Source organism: Haemorhous mexicanus, unplaced genomic scaffold (genome assembly GCF_027477595.1).
Source record: "Haemorhous mexicanus isolate bHaeMex1 unplaced genomic scaffold, bHaeMex1.pri scaffold_231_ctg1, whole genome shotgun sequence".
In the NCBI taxonomy this organism is placed as follows: Eukaryota; Metazoa; Chordata; class Aves; order Passeriformes; family Fringillidae; genus Haemorhous; species Haemorhous mexicanus.
Genome location: NW_026776058.1, coordinates 1 through 16,907, shown reverse-complemented (window position 1 = coordinate 16,907; position 16,907 = coordinate 1). Strand labels below are relative to the sequence as shown.

Below are 16,907 nucleotides of genomic sequence, written 5' to 3'. Positions count from 1 at the left end.
CCCCCCCCAAACGGAACCGGGCAGGATTCGGGGGTGGTGGGGGAGGGGCCGGCGTGCTGGGGGAGGGGGAGGGGAATGGGGGGGGGGGTCTCCCCTCCCCCTCCCCTTTTTTTCCCCTTCCTCCCCGCAGCCCCCGGGGGTTGAACTTCCTGGGTCAGCGCCGCCGCCGCCTCCATTGTCCGCGCGGCCGCGGCGGCGCCGGCAGCGGGGGCGGCCCCGGGGGTCGCGGGACCCCCCCCGGCACCGAGCGGGGGTCGCGGGACCCCCCCCCGGGTCCGCTCCGGGCTGGGGGAGGGGGCGGCGATGTCGCCGAAACGCTGCCGGGGTGGGGGAGGGGGCTGGGTGACCCCGCGGGGGGGGGAGGGGCAGGCGGGGGGGGGGAGGGGCAGGGGGGGGAGGAAGAGGAAGGAGACGGTGGCGGTGAGGAGGGGGGCGGGGGGCGCCGAGCACCCCAACATCTGCGTGGAGTGCGGGCAGAGCTTCGCCCGCAGCGCCGCGCTGGCCCGGCACCGCAGTGACCACAGGAGTGACCGCGGGAGTGACCCACGGGGTGACCATCGGAGTGACCCACGGGGTGACCACAGGAGTGACAACCGGAGTGACCACAGGAGTGACCATCGGAGTGACCACCTGAGTGACCGCGGGAGTGACCATCAGAGTGACCATCAGAGTGACAACTGGAGTGACCACAGGAGTGACCCACGGGGTGACCACCGGAGTGACCACCCGAGTGACCACAGGAGTGACCACCGGAGTGACCACCGGAGTGACCATCGGAGTGACCACAGGAGTGACCGCGGGAGTGACCCACGGGGTGACCACCCAAGTGACCACCGGAGTGACAACCGGAGTGACCACAGGAGTGACAACCGGAGTGACCACAGGAGTGACCACCGGAGTGACCACCAGAGTGACAACCGGAGTGACCGCGGGAGTGACAACCGGAGTGACCACCCGAGTGACCGCGGGAGTGACAACCGGAGTGACCACCTGAGTGACAACTGGAGTGACCCACGGGGTGACAACCGCAGTGACCACCGGAGTGACCGCGGGAGTGACAACCGGAGTGACCACCCGAGTGACCACAGGAGTGACCACCCGAGTGACCACGGCACTGACCACAGCGCCGCGCTGGCCCGGCACCGGAGTGACCACCGGAGTGACCACAGCAGTGACCATGGCACCGTCCTGGCCAGGCACAGGAGTGACCACCTGAGTGACCGCAGCACTGACCGCAGCGCCGCGCTGGCCCGGCACCGGAGTGACCACCGGAGTGACCACCAGAGTGACCACCCGAGTGACCTCAGCACTGACCACGGCTCCGGACACCACGCTGACCACTGGAGTGACCTCAGCACTGACCACAGCAGCGCTCAGCCCGGCCGCTCCGGACAGACGGACACCGGTCACGGTCAGCAGGACGGCTCAGGACACGGGAGTGACCAGGGCAGAGGTCAGCGGGGCGGCCACGGACGGAGGAGTGACCACGGCTCCGGCCAGCCGGACATTGATGGGAATGGCCAGAGGGTCATCCGTGGCAGTGGTCAGCGGGCTCGTGGCCGTGGTCACCGAGGTGGCTCCGGCCAGCCGGACATCGATGGCGATGACCAAAGAGCCACCCCCAGAGGCGGTCAGCAGCAGGGAGGCCCCGATGACCACCCCGATGACCGCCCCGATGACCGCCCCGATGACCACTCGGACTCCCACCCCCTCAGCAGTGACCCCTCCACTGACCACTGTCCCCTCACCTGCCCGGACTGCAGCCAAACCTCTCTGAGCTCCCACCTGCGGCGGCACCGCCGCGCCCACGCCGCGCTGACCGACACCTGCGGTCACTCTCCGGCCACGGTGACCGACACCTGCCATGGCCGTGGTCACTCTCCAGCCACCCTGACCGACACCTGCTGTGGCCGTGGTCACTCTCCGGCCGCGCTGACCAACACCCGTGGTCACTCTCTGGGGACCCTGACCGACACCCGTGGTCACTCTCCGACCACGGTGACCAACACCTGCCATGGCCACTCTCCAGCCACCCTGACCAACACCTGCCATGGCCGTGGTCACTCTCCAGCTACACTGACCGACACCCGTGGTCACTCTCCGGCCGCTCTGACCGACACCCGTGGTCACTCTCCGGCCGCTCTGACCGACACCCGTGGTCACTCTCCGGCCGCGCCGGGCCCTGCCCGCCCCAAGCCGCCCAAGTCCCGTCCCCGTCGGCGCCGCTCTGGCCCCGCTGACCGCTCTGGCCCCGCTGACCGCGCTGGCGCCGGGCCGGGCCGGCCGAGCCCTCTGGGCATCCCCAACACGTGCGGGGAGTGCTGGCAGAGCTTCAGCCAGAGCTCGGACCTGGTGAAGCACCTGCGCATCCACACGGGCGAGAAGCCGTACGCCTGCGGGCACTGCGGCAAGCGCTTCAACGTCAGCTCCAACCTGATCCGGCACCGCCGCATCCACACCGGCGAGCGCCCCTACGGCTGCGCCGACTGCGGCAAGAGCTTCACCGACAAGTCCACGCTGACGCAGCACCGGCGCACGCACACCGGGGAGCGGCCGTACGCCTGCGGGCTCTGCGGCAAGAGCTTCAGCCGCAGCTCGCACCACAAGCGCCACCAGCGCACCCATACTGGGAGCACTGGGAGCGCTGGGGCGCTGCCGCGGGGCTGGGGGTTCCCCAGCCAGGCTTGCTGAGGGGAGCATTAAAGAGATTTGGAATAATGGGGGTTTGTTCAGGGTGTTTTGGTGTCTTGGTCTCAGCCCAAATCCCAGGCCCAGTCCTGGTCCCAGTCCCAATCCTGGTCCCAGTCCCAATCCTGGTCCCAGTCCAAATCCCAGGCCCAGTCTTGGTCTCAGTCCCAGCCCAGTTCTGGTCCCAGTCCCAATATTGGTCCCAGTCCCAATCCCGGTCTCAATCTTGGTCTCAATCCCAGGCCCAGTTCTGGTCCCAGTCCCAATCTCGATCCCAGTGCCATCATCTTGAAGTCAGTCCTGATCCCAGTCCCAGTCCTGATCCCAATCCTGGTCCCAGTCCCAGTTCTGGTCCCAGTCCCAATCTTGGTTCCAGTGCCACCATCTTGATCCCAGCCCAAATCCCAGTTCTGATCCCAATCCTGGTCCCAGTCCCAATATTGGTCCCAGTCCAAATCCCGGTCTCAATCTTGGTCTCAGTCCCAGCCCAGTTCTGGTCCCAGTCCCAATCTTGGTCCCAGTTCCAATCTTGATCCCAGCCCAAATCCCCATCCCAGTCCCAGTCCCAGTCCCAGCCCTGACCCATACTGGGAGCGCTGGGGCGCTGCCGCGGGGCTGGGGGTTCCCCAGCCAGGCTTGCTGAGGGGAGCATTAAAGAGATTTGGAATAATGGGGGTTTGTTCAGGGTGTTTTGGTGTCTTGGTCTCAGCCCAAATCCCAGGCCCAGTCCTGGTCCCAGTCCCAATCCCAGTCCCAGTCCCAGTCCCAGTCCTGGTCCCAGTCCCAATCCCGGTCTCAATATTGGTCTCAGTCCCAGCCCAGTTCTGGTCCCAGTCCCAATCTTGGTTCCAGTGCCACCATCTTGATCCCAGCCCAAATCCCAGTTCTGATCCCAATCCTGGTCCCAGTCCCAATATTGGTCCCAGTCCCAATCCCGGTCTCAATCTTGGTCTCAGTCCCAGCCCAGTTCTGGTCCCATTCCCAGTCTTGGTTCCAGTGCCACCATCTTGATCCCAGCCCAAATCCCAGTCCTGGTCCCAGTCCCAATCCTGGTCCCAGTCCCAATCTTGGTCCCAGTCCAAATCCCAGGCCCAGTCTTGGTCTCAGCCCAAATCCCAGGCCCAGTCTTGGTCCCAGTCCCAATCCCAGTTCTGGTCCCAGTCCCAATCTCGATCCCAGGGCCATCATCTTGAAGTCAGTCCTGATCCCATCCCAGTCCCGATCCCATCCCGGTCCCAAATCCCAGTCCCAGTCCTGGTCCCAGTCTCAATCCCAGTCCCAGTCTCGATCCCAGTCCCAGTTCCGATCCCATCCCAGTCCCAATCCCAGTCCCAATCCCATCCCAGTTCCGATCCCATCCCATCCCAGTCCCAATCCCAGTCGCGATCCCAATCCCAGTCCTGACCCCATCCCATCCCAGTTCCAATCCCAGTCCCAAATCCCAGTCCCATCCCAGTTCCGGTCCCAGTCCCAGATCCCATTCCCAGTCCCATCCCAGTTCCGATCCCATCCCAGTCCCATCCCAATCCCATTCCCAATCCCAATCCCATCCCAGTTCCGATCCCAGCCCAACCCCCAACACCCCCAGTGCCCCAAATCAGAGCCCCCCCCCCCCCAAACCCCTCCCCACAATTCCCAGAGCCCCTCCCCCAATGATGACATCATCCCTGCCTCGATGACGTCACAGTGATGTCACAGCACCCCACGATTTTGGGGGGGATTTTGGGGGGGTTTATTAAAAGCTGGGGGGGTCCCGAGCGGGGCCGGGAGGGAAATTTGGCAAAATCCACGCCCCCCCCCCCCCCCCCCCAATAAATACACAGCATCGAGGGGGCGGGGCTTGGCCGCAGCAGCCAATCAGCGCTGGCCACGCCCAGCCACGCCCTGGCCGTGGGGCAGTCTCGGCTGTGGGGTCACTCCGGGGTCACTCCGGGCCCCACTCGGGGTCAGTCCAGGCCACACCTGGGGGTCACTCCGGGCCCCACTTGGGGGTCAGCTGTGGCCTCAGCTGGGGGTCAGGCCAGGCCCCACCCAGGGGTCAGTTTGTCCCCCCTCAGGGGTCAGTTTGTCCCTACTTAGGGGTCAGTCCAGGCCACACTTCAGGGTCAGTCTGGACCCCACTTGGGGGTCAGCTGTGGCCTCAGTTGGGGGTCAGTTTGTCCCCACTTGAGGGTCACTTTGGGCCCCACTCAGGGGTCAGTTTGTCCCCACTTAGGGGTCAGTTTGTCCCCACTGAGTGGTCAGTTTGTCCCCACTTGAGGGTCACTTTGGGCCCCACTCAGGGGTCAGTTTGTCCCCACTTAGGGGTCAGTTTGTCCCCCCTCAGGGGTCAGTTTGTCCCCACTTAGGGGTCAGTTGTGGCCCCACTTAGGGGTCAGTCCAGGCCACACTTCAGGGTCAGTCCGGACCCCACTTGGGGGTCAGCTGTGGCCTCAGTTGGGGGTCAGTTTGTCCCCACTTAGGGGTCAGTTTGTCCCCACTCAGGGCTCAGTTTGTCCCCACTTAGGGGTCAGTTTGTCCCCACTCAGGGGTCACTTTGGGCCCCGCTTGGGGGTCAGTCCAGGCCCCACTTAGGGGTCAGTTTGGCCCCACTTAGGGGTCAGTTTGTCCCCACTCAGGGGTCAGTCTGTCCCCACTTGGGGGTCAGTCCCTGCCCCACTGCCAGGTCCACCCTGGGGCTGCAGGGCCGGGGGTCACTGCGGCGTGGGGCACTGGGGGTCACTCCGGGTCACCGCCGGACGCTGTGGGTCACTCTGGGTGGCCGTGGGGCTGTGTTGGTCACTCCAGGGGTCGCTCTGGGTGGCCGTGGGGCTGTGGTGGTCACTCTGTGGGTCACTCTGGGTGGCCGTGGGGCTGTGGCGGTCACTCTGTGGGTCACTCTGGGTGGCCGTGGGGCTGTGGTGGTCACTCCAGGGGTCACTCTGTGGGTCACTCTGGGTGGCCATGGGGCTGTGGTGGTCACTCCAGGGGTCACTCAGGGCCGTGGGGCTGAGGCGGTCACTCTCTGGGTCACTCCTTGGGTCACTCCAGTGGTTACTTGGGGTGGCCGTGGGGCTGTGTGGGTCACTCCGTGGGTCACTGCGGTGGTCACCCTTTGGGTCACCCCTTGGGTCACCCCGTGGGTCACTCTGTGGGTCACTCCTTTGGTCACCCCGTGGGTCACTCCGTGGGTCACCCCGTGGGTCACTCCGTGGGTCACTCCGTGGGTCACCCCGTGGGTCACCCCTTGGGTCACTCCGGTGGTCACCCCGCTGGTCACCTCGCTGGTCACCCCGTGGGTCACTCCATTGGTCACCCCGTGGGTCACTCCGTGGGTCACCCCGTGGGTCACCCCGTGGGTCACTCCGTGGGTCACTCCGGTGATCACCCCGTGGGTCACTCCGTGGGTCACTCCTCTGGTCACCCCGTGGGTCACCCCGTGGGTCACTCTGTGGGTCACCCCGTGGGTCACCCCGTGGGTCACTCCGTGGGTCACTCCGTGGGTCACCCCATGGGTCACGCCGTGGGTCACTCCGTGGGTCACCCCGTGGGTCACCCCGTGGGTCACTCCGTGGGTCACTCCGTGGGTCACGCCTTTGGTCACCCCGTGGGTCACTCCGTGGGTCACTCCGTGGGTCACGCCGTGGGTCACCGGGCGTGGCCCGAGGCCGCAGCTCGGCCGACAGGGCCTCGAAGGCGTCCAGCATGGCGGCGCGGACGCGCTCGGTCAGCGCGGGGACGTCGGCCGGGCCCAGCCCCCGCGTGGGCAGCGGCGGCAGCACCTGGATCACGCACTGCCCTGGGGGCAGGGGAGGGGGCTGCCCCACGGATCCCCCAGACCCACAGCGAGACCCCCATGGCTGCCCCACGGATCCCCCAGACCCACGGATCCCCCCCCATGGCTGCCCCACGGATCCCCCAGACCCACGGCGAGACCCCCATGGCTGCCCCACGGATCCCCCAGACCCACGGATCCCCCCCCATGGCTGCCCCACGGATCCCCCAGACCCACGGATCCCCCAGACCCACGGATCCCCCAGACCCACGGATCCCCCCCCATGGCTGCCCCACGGATCCCCCAGACCCACGGATCCCCCAGACCCACGGATCCCCCCCCATGGCTGCCCCACGGATCCCCCAGACCCACGGATCCCCCAGACCCACGGATCCCCCCCCATGGCTGCCCCACGGATCCCCCAGACCCACGGATCCCCCAGACCCACGGATCCCCCCCCCATGGCTGCCCCACGGATCCCCCAGACCCACGGATCCCCCCCCATGGCTGCCCCACGGATCCCCCAGACCCACAGCGAGACCCCAGACCCACGGATCCCCCCCCATGGCTGCCCCACGGATCCCTCAGACCCACGGATCCCCCAGACCCACAGATCCCCCATGGCTGCCCCACGGATCCCCCAGACCCACAGCGAGACCCCAGACCCACGGATCCCCCAGACCCACGGATCCCTCATGGCTGCCCCACGGCCAGACCCCAGACCCACAGCGAGACCCCAGACCCACAGATCCCCCAGACCCACAGATCCCCCATGGCTGCCCCACAGCTGGACCCCAGACCCACAGCTGGACCCCAGACCCACGGATCCCCCAGACCCCCCATGGCTGCCCCACAGCCAGACCCCCAGACCCACGGCGAGACCCCAGACCCACAGATCCCCCAGACCCACGAATCCCCCATGGCTGCCCCACGGCCGGACCCCAGACCCACGGCGAGACCTCAGACCCACGGAATCCCCCAGACCCACAGATCCCCCATGGCTGCCCCACCGCCAGACCCCAGACCCACGGCCGGACCCCAGACCCACGGATCCCCCAGACCCACGGATCCCCCCCCATGGCTGCCCCACGGATCCCCCAGACCCACAGATCCCCCCCATGGCTGCCCCACGGATCCCCCAGACCCACAGATCCCCCCCATGGCTGCCTCACGGATCCCCCAGACCCACGGCCGGACCCCAGACCCACAGCGAGACCCCAGACCCACAGATCCCCCAGACCCACAGATCCCCCATGGCTGCCCCACAGCCGGACCCCAGACCCACGGATCCCCCCCCATGGCTGCCCCACGGCCGGACCCCAGACCCACGGCGAGACCTCAGACCCACGGATCCCCCAGACCCACAGATCCCCCATGGCTGCCCCACCGCCAGACCCCAGACCCACGGCCGGACCCCAGACCCACGGATCCCCCAGACCCACGGATCCCCCATGGCTGTCCCACGGCCGGACCCCAGACCCACGGCGAGACCCCAGACCCACAGATCCCCCACAGAGACACCCCAGACTCACAGGGAGACCCCAGCCCTATAAATCCCCCAAAGACCCACGTGGAACCCCCAGCCCCATACGAAGCCCCCAGCCCCATATGAAGCCCCCAGCCCCATATGAAGCCCCCAGCCCCCCGGTGCCCCCCACCCCCACAGGAAGCCCCCAGCCCCACAGGCAGCCCCCAGCCCCTGGTGTCCCCCAGCCCCACAGTGTCCCCCCAGCCCCACAGGAAGCCCCCAGCCCCACAGGCAGCCCCCAGCCCCACAGGCAGCCCCCAGCCCCCAGTGTCCCCCAGCCCCACACGAAGCCCCCAGCCCCCCAGTGTCCCCCAGCCCCATATGAAGCCCCCAGCCCCACACGAAGCCCCCAGCCCCACAGGAAGCCCCCAGCCCCACAGGAAGCCCCCAGCCCCCCAGTGTCCCCCAGCCCACAGTGTCCCCCAGCCCCACAGGCAGCCCCCAGCCCCACAGGCAGCCCCCAGCCCCTGGTGTCCCCCAGCCCCACAGGCAGCCCCCAGCCCCACAGGCAGCCCCCAGCCCCACAGGAAGCCCCCAGTTGCCAGTGTCCCCCAGCCCCCGGTGTCCCCCAGCCCCACACGAAGCCCCCAGCCCCCCGGTGACCCCCAGCCCCACAGGCAGCCCCAGCCCCACAGGCAGCCCCCAGCCCCACAGGCAGCCCCCAGCCCACAGTGTCCCCCAGCCCCACAGTGTCCCCCAGCCCCACAGGCAGCCCCCAGCCCCACAGGCAGCCCCCAGCCCCACAGGCAGCCCCCAGCCCCCAGTGTCCCCCAGCCCCACAGGCAGCCCCCAGCCCCACAGGCAGCCCCCAGCCCCACAGGCAGCCCCCAGCCCCTGGTGTCCCCCAGCCCCATATGAAGCCCCCAGCCCCACAGGCAGCCCCCAGCCCCACAGGCAGCCCCCGGCCCCACAGGCAGCCCCCAGCCCCACAGGAAGCCCCCAGCCCCACAGGCAGCCCCCAGCCCCACAGGCAGCCCCCAGCCCTTGGTGTCCCCCAGCCCCACAGGCAGCCCCCAGCCCCATATGAAGCCCCCAGCCCCTAGTGTCCCCCAGCCCCACAGGCAGCCCCCAGCCCCACAGGCAGCCCCCAGCCCCCCAGTGTCCCCCAGCCCCACAGGCAGCCCCCAGCCCCATATGAAGCCCCCAGCCCCCAGTGTCCCCCAGCCCCATATGAAGCCCCCAGCCCCACAGGCAGCCCCCAGCCCCACAGGCAGCCCCCAGCCCCACAGGCAGCCCCCAGCCCCTGGTGTCCCCCAGCCCCACAGGCAGCCCCCAGCCCCCCAGTGTCCCCCAGCCCCACAGGCAGCCCCCAGCCCCACAGGCAGCCCCCAGCCCCACATGCAGCCCCCAGCCCCACAGGCAGCCCCCAGCCCCCAGTGTCCCCCAGCCCCACAGGCAGCCCCCAGTTCCCGGTGCCCCCCAGCCCCACAGGCAGCCCCCAGCCCCACAGGCAGCCCCCAGCCCCATATGCAGCCCCCAGCCCCACAGGCAGCCCCCAGCCCCACAGGCAGCCCCCAGCCCCCAGTGTCCCCCAGCCCCCCAGTGTCCCCCAGCCCCACATGCAGCCCCCAGCCCCACAGGCAGCCCCCAGCCCCCCAGTGTCCCCCAGCCCCATATGAAGCCCCCAGCCCCACAGGCAGCCCCCAGCCCTACAGGAAGCCCCCAGCCCCCAGTGTCCCCCAGCCCCCGGTGTCCCCCAGCCCCACAGGCAGCCCCCAGCCCCACAGGAAGCCCCCAGCCCCTGGTGTCCCCCAGCCCCCCAGTGCCCCCCAGCCCACAGTGTCCCCCAGCCCCCGGTGTCCCCCAGCCCCACAGGAAGCCCCCACCCCCACACGAAGCCCCCAGCCCCACAGGCAGCCCCCAGCCCCACAGGCAGCCCCCAGCCCCATATGAAGCCCCCAGCCCCACAGGCAGCCCCCAGCCCCATATGAAGCCCCCAGCCCCACAGGCAGCCCCCAGCCCCACAGGCAGCCCCCAGCCCCACAGGCAGCCCCCCGCCCTCACCGGCGGTGAACCTGCGCTCCCGTTTGCTGTAGAAGTGCTGGTAGGACGAGATGACGATGGGGACGACGGGGACCTGGGGGGCACCACGGGCTCGGGGGGGGCTCCTCCTGCCCCACAGCTGCCCCACAACCGCCCCACAGCCACCCCATAACCGCCCCACAGCCACCCCATAACTGCCCCACAGCCACCCCATAACTGCCCCAGAGCCACCCCATAACCGCCCCAGAGCCACTCTATAACCGCCCCAGAGCCACCCCATAACTGCCCCACAGCCACCCCATAACTGCCCCAGAGCCACCCCATAACTGCCCCAGAGCCACCCCATAACCGCCCCAGAGCCACCCCATAACTGCCCCATAACCACCCTATAACTGCCCCAAAACCACCTCCTAAGTGCCCTACAAGTGCCCCACAACTGCCCCACACCCACCCCACAGCCCCCACACCCACCCTATAAAGCCCCAAACCACCCCATAGCGCCCCACACCCGCCCCACAGCCACCCCACAGCCCCCCTATAAAACCCCAAACCACCCCATAGCACCCCACACCCACCCCACAGCCCCATCCCCACCCCACAGCGCCCCCCATAAAACCCCAAACCACCCCAGAGCCCCCCATCCCCACCCATAGTGCCCCACACCCGCCCCACAGCCCCCACCCCACCCCACAGCCCCCACACCCACCCCACACCCACCCCACAGCCCCCACACCCACCCCACAGCCCCCACCCCGCCCCACAGCCCCCCCCCCGCCCCACAGCCCCCCCCCAGCGCCCCCCAGCCCCCCCCCGCCCCCCAGCGCCCCCCAGCCCCCCGTACCTGGGCCTGCACGGCCAGGTGGAAGGCGCCGCGCTTGAAGGGCAGCATGGAGCCGCTGTGGTTGCGCGTGCCCTCGGGGAACACCCACACCCGCACCTGGGGGCGGCTCGGCTGTGGGGCTGCCCCAGAGCTGCCCCAGAGCCGCCCCAGAGCTGCCCCAACAACTGCCCCATAACTGCCCCAGAGCCACCCCAGAGCTGCCCCATAACCATCCCATAACTGCCCCATAACCATCCCATAACTGCCCGAGAGCCACCCCAGAGCTGCCCCAGAGCCCCCCCAGAGCTGCCCCAGAGCTGCCCCATAACTGCCCCACAGCTGCCCCAGAGCCGCCCCAGAGCTGCCCCAGAGCTGCCCCAGAGCCGCCCCACAGCTGCCCCAGAGCTGCCCCAGAGCTGCCCCAGAGCTGCCCCATAGCGACCCAACCACTGCCCCAGAGCCACCCCAGAGCTGCCCCATAACTGCCCCAGAGCTGCCCCAGAGCCGCCCCAGAGCTGCCCCAGAGCCGCCCGAGCCCCCCCACAACTGCCCCATAACTGCCCCAGAGCCCCCCCACAACTGCCCCATAACCATCCCATAACTGCCCCAGAGCTGCCCCAGAGCCGCCCCACAGCTGCCCCAGAGCCACCCCAGAGCTGCCCCATAACTGCCCCAGAGCTGCCCCATAACTGCCCCATAACTGCCCCAGAGCCCCCAACAACTGCCCCATAACCATCCCATAACTGCCCCAGGGCTGCCCCATAGCGACCCAACCACTGCCCCAGAGCTGCCCCACAACTGCCCCATAACTGCCCGAGAGCCACCCCAGAGCTGCCCCATAACTGCCCAAGAGCCACCCCAGAGCTGCCCCATAACTGCCCCAGAGCCACCCCAGAGCTGCCCCATAACTGCCCCAGAGCCACCCCAGAGCTGCCCCATAACCACCCCGCAACTGCCCCACAGCCACCCCACAACTGCCCCACAACTGCCCCATAGCACCCCATAACCACCCCATAGCACCCCATAACCACCCCATAGCACCCCATAGCACCCCATAGCGCCCCATAGCACCCCATAACCGCCCCATAGCACCCCATAACCACCCCATAACCGCCCCATAGCCCCCCCAACTGACGTCCTGGCTGAGCATGGTGTGCGCAGCCTCGGCCATGACGCTGATGGCAGCCCTGGTTCTGCCATCCCCATAGCACCCCATAACCACCCCATAGCACCCCATAACCACCCCATAGCACCCCATAACCGCCCCACAGCACCCCATAGCACCCCATAACCGCCCCATAGCACCCCATAACCGCCCCATAACCACCCCATAGCACCCCATAGCACCCCATAACCACCCCATAACCGCCCCATAGCACCCCATAACCACCCCATAACCGCCCCATAGCACCCCATAACCGCCCCATAACCACCCCATAGCACCCCATAGCACCCCATAACCACCCCATAGCACCCCATAACCGCCCCATAGCACCCCATAACCACCCCATAACCACCCCACAGCACCCCATAACCACCCCATAACCACCCCACAGCACCCCATAACCGCCCCATAGCACCCCATAACGGCCCCATAACCGCCCCATAGCACCCCATAACCGCCCCATAGCACCCCATAACCGCCCCATAACCACCCCATAGCACCCCATAACCACCCCATAACGGCCCCATAGCCCCCCCCAACTGACGTCCTGGCTGAGCATGGTGTGCGCAGCCTCGGCCATGACGCTGATGGCAGCCCTGGTTCTGCCAGCCCCATAGCACCCCATAACCGCCCCATAGCACCCCATAACCACCCCATAGCACCCCATAACCACCCCATAGCACCCCATAGCCCCCCCAACTGACGTCCTGGCTGAGCATGGTGTGCGCAGCCTCGGCCATGACGCTGATGGCAGCCCTGGTTCTGCCATCCCCATAGCACCCCATAACCACCCCATAGCACCCCATAACCACCCCATAGCACCCCATAACCGCCCCACAGCACCCCATAGCACCCCATAACCGCCCCATAGCACCCCATAACCGCCCCATAACCACCCCATAGCACCCCATAGCACCCCATAACCACCCCATAACCGCCCCATAGCACCCCATAACCACCCCATAACCGCCCCATAGCACCCCATAACCGCCCCATAACCACCCCATAGCACCCCATAGCACCCCATAACCACCCCATAGCACCCCATAACCGCCCCATAGCACCCCATAACCACCCCATAACCACCCCACAGCACCCCATAACCACCCCATAACCACCCCACAGCACCCCATAACCGCCCCATAGCACCCCATAACGGCCCCATAACCGCCCCATAGCACCCCATAACCGCCCCATAGCACCCCATAACCGCCCCATAACCACCCCATAGCACCCCATAACCACCCCATAACGGCCCCATAGCCCCCCCCAACTGACGTCCTGGCTGAGCATGGTGTGCGCAGCCTCGGCCATGACGCTGATGGCAGCCCTGGTTCTGCCAGCCCCATAGCACCCCATAACCACCCCATAGCACCCCATAACCACCCCATAGCACCCCATAGCCCCCCCAACTGACGTCCTGGCTGAGCATGGTGTGTGCAGCCTCGGCCATGACGCTGATGGCGTCGTGCGTTCTCTTGCGGTCGATGAAGATGATGCCCCCGAGCCAGCAGACCACGCCCACGGCGCCCATGTAGAGCAGCTCGCGCTTGGCGATGGGGACACAGCGGTCTGGGAGCACCTCCATCATCCCTGGGGGTTATGGGGCAGGTGTGGGGTCTGTGGGGTGCCCTACACCTGCCCCACACCCGCCCCATAGCCCCCCATGTAGAGCAGCTCGCGCTTGGCGATGGGCACGCAGCGGTCTGGGAGCACCTCCATCATCCCTGGGGGTTATGGGGCAGGTGTGGGGCAGGTTTGGGGTCTGTGGGGTCTGTGGGGTGCCCCACACCCGCCCCATAGCCCCCCACAGCCACCCCACAGCCGCCCCATGTAGAGCAGCTCGCGCTTGGCGATGGGGACGCAGCGGTCTGGGAGCACCTCCATCATCCCTGGGGGCTATGGGGTACATGTGGGGCAGGTGTGGGGGGTTATGGGGTACATGTGGGGCAGGTTTGGGGTCTGTGGGGTCTGTGGGGTGCCCCACACCCGCCCCATAGCCCCCCACAGCCACCCCACAGCCGCCCCATGTAGAGCAGCTCGCGCTTGGCGATGGGCACGCAGCGGTCTGGGAGCACCTCCATCATCCCTGGGGGCTATGGGGTACATGTGGGGCAGGTGTGGGGGGTTATGGGGTACATGTGGGGCAGGTGTGGGGTCTGTGGGGTGCCCCACACCTGCCCCATAGCCCCCCACACCCGCCCCATAGCCCCCCATGTAGAGCAGCTCGCGCTTGGCAATGGGCACACAGCGGTCTGGGAGCACCTCCATCATCCCTGGGGGTTATGGGGTACATGTGGGGCAGGTTTGGGGTCTGTGGGGTCTGTGGGGTGCCCTACACCTGCCCCATAGCCCCCCACAGCCGCCCCACAGCCCCCCATGTAGAGCAGCTCGCGCTTGGTGATGGGGACGCAGCGGTCTGGGAGCACCTCCATCATCCCTGGGGGTTATGGGGCAGGTGTGGGGGGTTATGGGGTACATGTGGGGCAGGTGTGGGGTCTGTGGGGTCTGTGGGGTGCCCCACACCTGCCCCATAGCCCCCCACACTCGCCCCACAGCCCCCCATGTAGAGCAGCTCGCGCTTGGCGATGGGCACGCAGCGGTCTGGGAGCACCTCCATCATCCCTGGGGGTTATGGGGCAGGTGTGGGGTCTGTGGGGTGCCCTACACCTGCCCCATAGCCCCCCACACCCGCCCCATAGCCCCCCACGTAGAGCAGCTCGCGCTTGGCGATGGGGACACAGCGGTCTGGGAGCACCTCCATCATCCCTGGGGGTTATGGGGCAGGTGTGGGGCAGGTGTGGGGGGTTATGGGGTACATGAGGGGCAGGTTTGGGGTCTGTGGGGTGCCCTACACCTGCCCCATAGCCCCCCACACCCGCCCCACAGCCCCCCATGTAGAGCAGCTCGCGCTTGGCGATGGGGACGCAGCGGTCTGGGAGCACCTCCATCATCCCTGGGGGTTATGGGGCAGGTGTGGGGGGTTATGGGGTCTGTGGGGCAGGTGTGGGGGGTTATGGGGTCTGTGGGGTGCCCTACACCTGCCCCATAGCCCCCCACAGCCGCCCCATAGCCCCCCATGTAGAGCAGCTCGCGCTTGGCGATGGGGACGCAGAGGTCTGGGAGCACCTCCATCATCCCTGGGGGTTATGGGGCAGGTTTGGGAGGTTATGGGGTACATGTGGGGCAGGTGTGGGGGGTTATGGGGTCTGTGGGGTGCCCTACACCTGCCCCATAGCCCCCCACAGCCGCCCCATAGCCCCCCATGTAGAGCAGCTCGCGCTTGGCGATGGGGACACAGCGGTCTGGGAGCACCTCCATCATCCCTGGGGGTTATGGGGCAGGTGTGGGGGTTATGGGGTACATGAGGGGCAGGTTTGGGGTCTGTGGGGTCTGTGGGGTACATGTGGGGTCTGTGGGGTACATGTGGGGCAGGTTTGGGGTCTGTGGGGTACACGTGGGGTCTGTGGGGTTATGGGGCACATTTGGGGTGTGTGGGGCTGGGGGGAGTTTGGGGTTCTATGGGGCAGCCATTGGTCAGGGATCTGTGGGGTCAGGGATCTATGGGGATCTATGGGACGGGAATCTGTGGGGCAGGATCTATGGGGCAGGGATCTGTGGGGCAGGGATCTGTGGGGCAGGATCTATGAGGATCTATGGGGTCAGGGCTCTATAGGATCAGGATCTATGGGGCAGGAATCTGTGGGGTCAGGGATCTATAGGATCAGGCTCTATGGGATCAGGGATCTATGGGGTCAGGATCTATGGGGCAGGGATGTGTGGGGCAGGACCGTACCCAGCAGGTCCAGCGAGCTCTGGTGGTTGCTGACCACCACGTAGGGCTGGGAACGGTCGCTCTGTGGGGTCAGGGATCTGTGGGATCAGGGATCTATGGGGCAGGGATCTATGGGGCAGGGATCTATGGGGTCAGGGATCTATGGGGTCAGGATCTATGGGGCAGGGATCTATGGGGCAGGGATCTATGGGGCAGGGATCTATGGGGCAGGGCCGTACCCAGCAGGTCCAGTGAGCTCTGGTGGTTGCTGACCACCACGTAGGGCTGGGAACGGTCACTCTGTGGGGTCAGGGCTCTATGGGATCAGGATCTATGGGGCAGGGATCTATGGGGCAGGGATCTGTGGGGCAGGGATCTGTGGGGCAGGGCCGTACCCAGCAGGTCCAGCGAGCTCTGGTGGTTGCTGACCACCACGTAGGGCTGCCGTGGGGGGAAGTGCTGCGCCCCCCGGACCACCATGCGGATCCCGTAGAGCCTCTTGACGTGCTGCATCAGCCCCCGGATGATCCTGGGGGGCACACGGGGGGCTCAGCCCCACAGCGACCCCAAACACCCCACAGCGACCCCAAACACCCCACAGGGACCCCAAATACCCCATAGAAGACCCAAATACCCCATAGAAACCCCAAATACCCCATAGAAGACCCAAATACCCCACAGGAACCCCAAATACCCCACAGAAACCCCAAATACCCCACAGAAACCCCAAATACCCCACAGGAACCCCAAATAACCCATAGAAACCCCAAATCCCCCCAAAACCAGCCCAAATACCCCATAGAAACCCCAAATACCCCACAGCGACCCCAAATACCCCACAGGGACCCCAAATACCCCACAGGGACCCCAAATAACCCACAGGAACCCCAAATACCCCATAGAAACCCCAAATACCCCATAGAAACCCCAAATACCCCATAGGAACCCCAAATACCCCATAGAAACCCCAAATACCCCACAGGAACCCCAAATACCCCATAGAAACCCCAAATACCCCATAGAAACCCCAAATACCCCATAGAAACCCCAAACACCCCACAGGGACCCCAAATACCCCATAGAAACCCCAAATACCCCACAGGGACCCCAAATACCCCATAGGAACCCCAAATACCCCATAGAAACCCCAAACACCCCACAGGGACCCCAAATACCCCATAGAAACCCCAAATA

At 66.8% G+C, this 16,907-nt stretch overlaps 2 protein-coding genes across 2 annotated transcripts; one reads left to right on the top strand and one right to left on the bottom strand.

The window, feature by feature from the left end:
- Positions 1–303: 303 nt before the first annotated feature.
- LOC132322983 (zinc finger and BTB domain-containing protein 20-like) lies at positions 304–3,360 on the top strand. The gene is made up of 3 exons (XM_059837756.1): positions 304–342; positions 403–1,212; positions 1,282–3,360. The coding sequence occupies exons 1-3, from the start codon at positions 304–306 to the stop codon at positions 2,689–2,691; spliced, it is 2,259 nt and encodes a 752-aa protein (XP_059693739.1). The 3' UTR covers positions 2,692–3,360.
- A 1,067-nt stretch (positions 3,361–4,427) lies between these two features.
- Positions 4,428–16,261, bottom strand: LOC132322985 (clumping factor B-like; the record flags this gene model as incomplete). Its single annotated transcript, XM_059837758.1, has 6 exons — positions 4,428–5,588; positions 5,682–6,466; positions 9,975–10,047; positions 10,795–10,890; positions 13,356–13,531; positions 16,109–16,261. Coding segments are annotated over 6 exons (1,490 nt in total), but the record flags the coding sequence as incomplete, so codon positions are not given.
- Between the last annotated feature and the right edge of the window lie 646 nt (positions 16,262–16,907).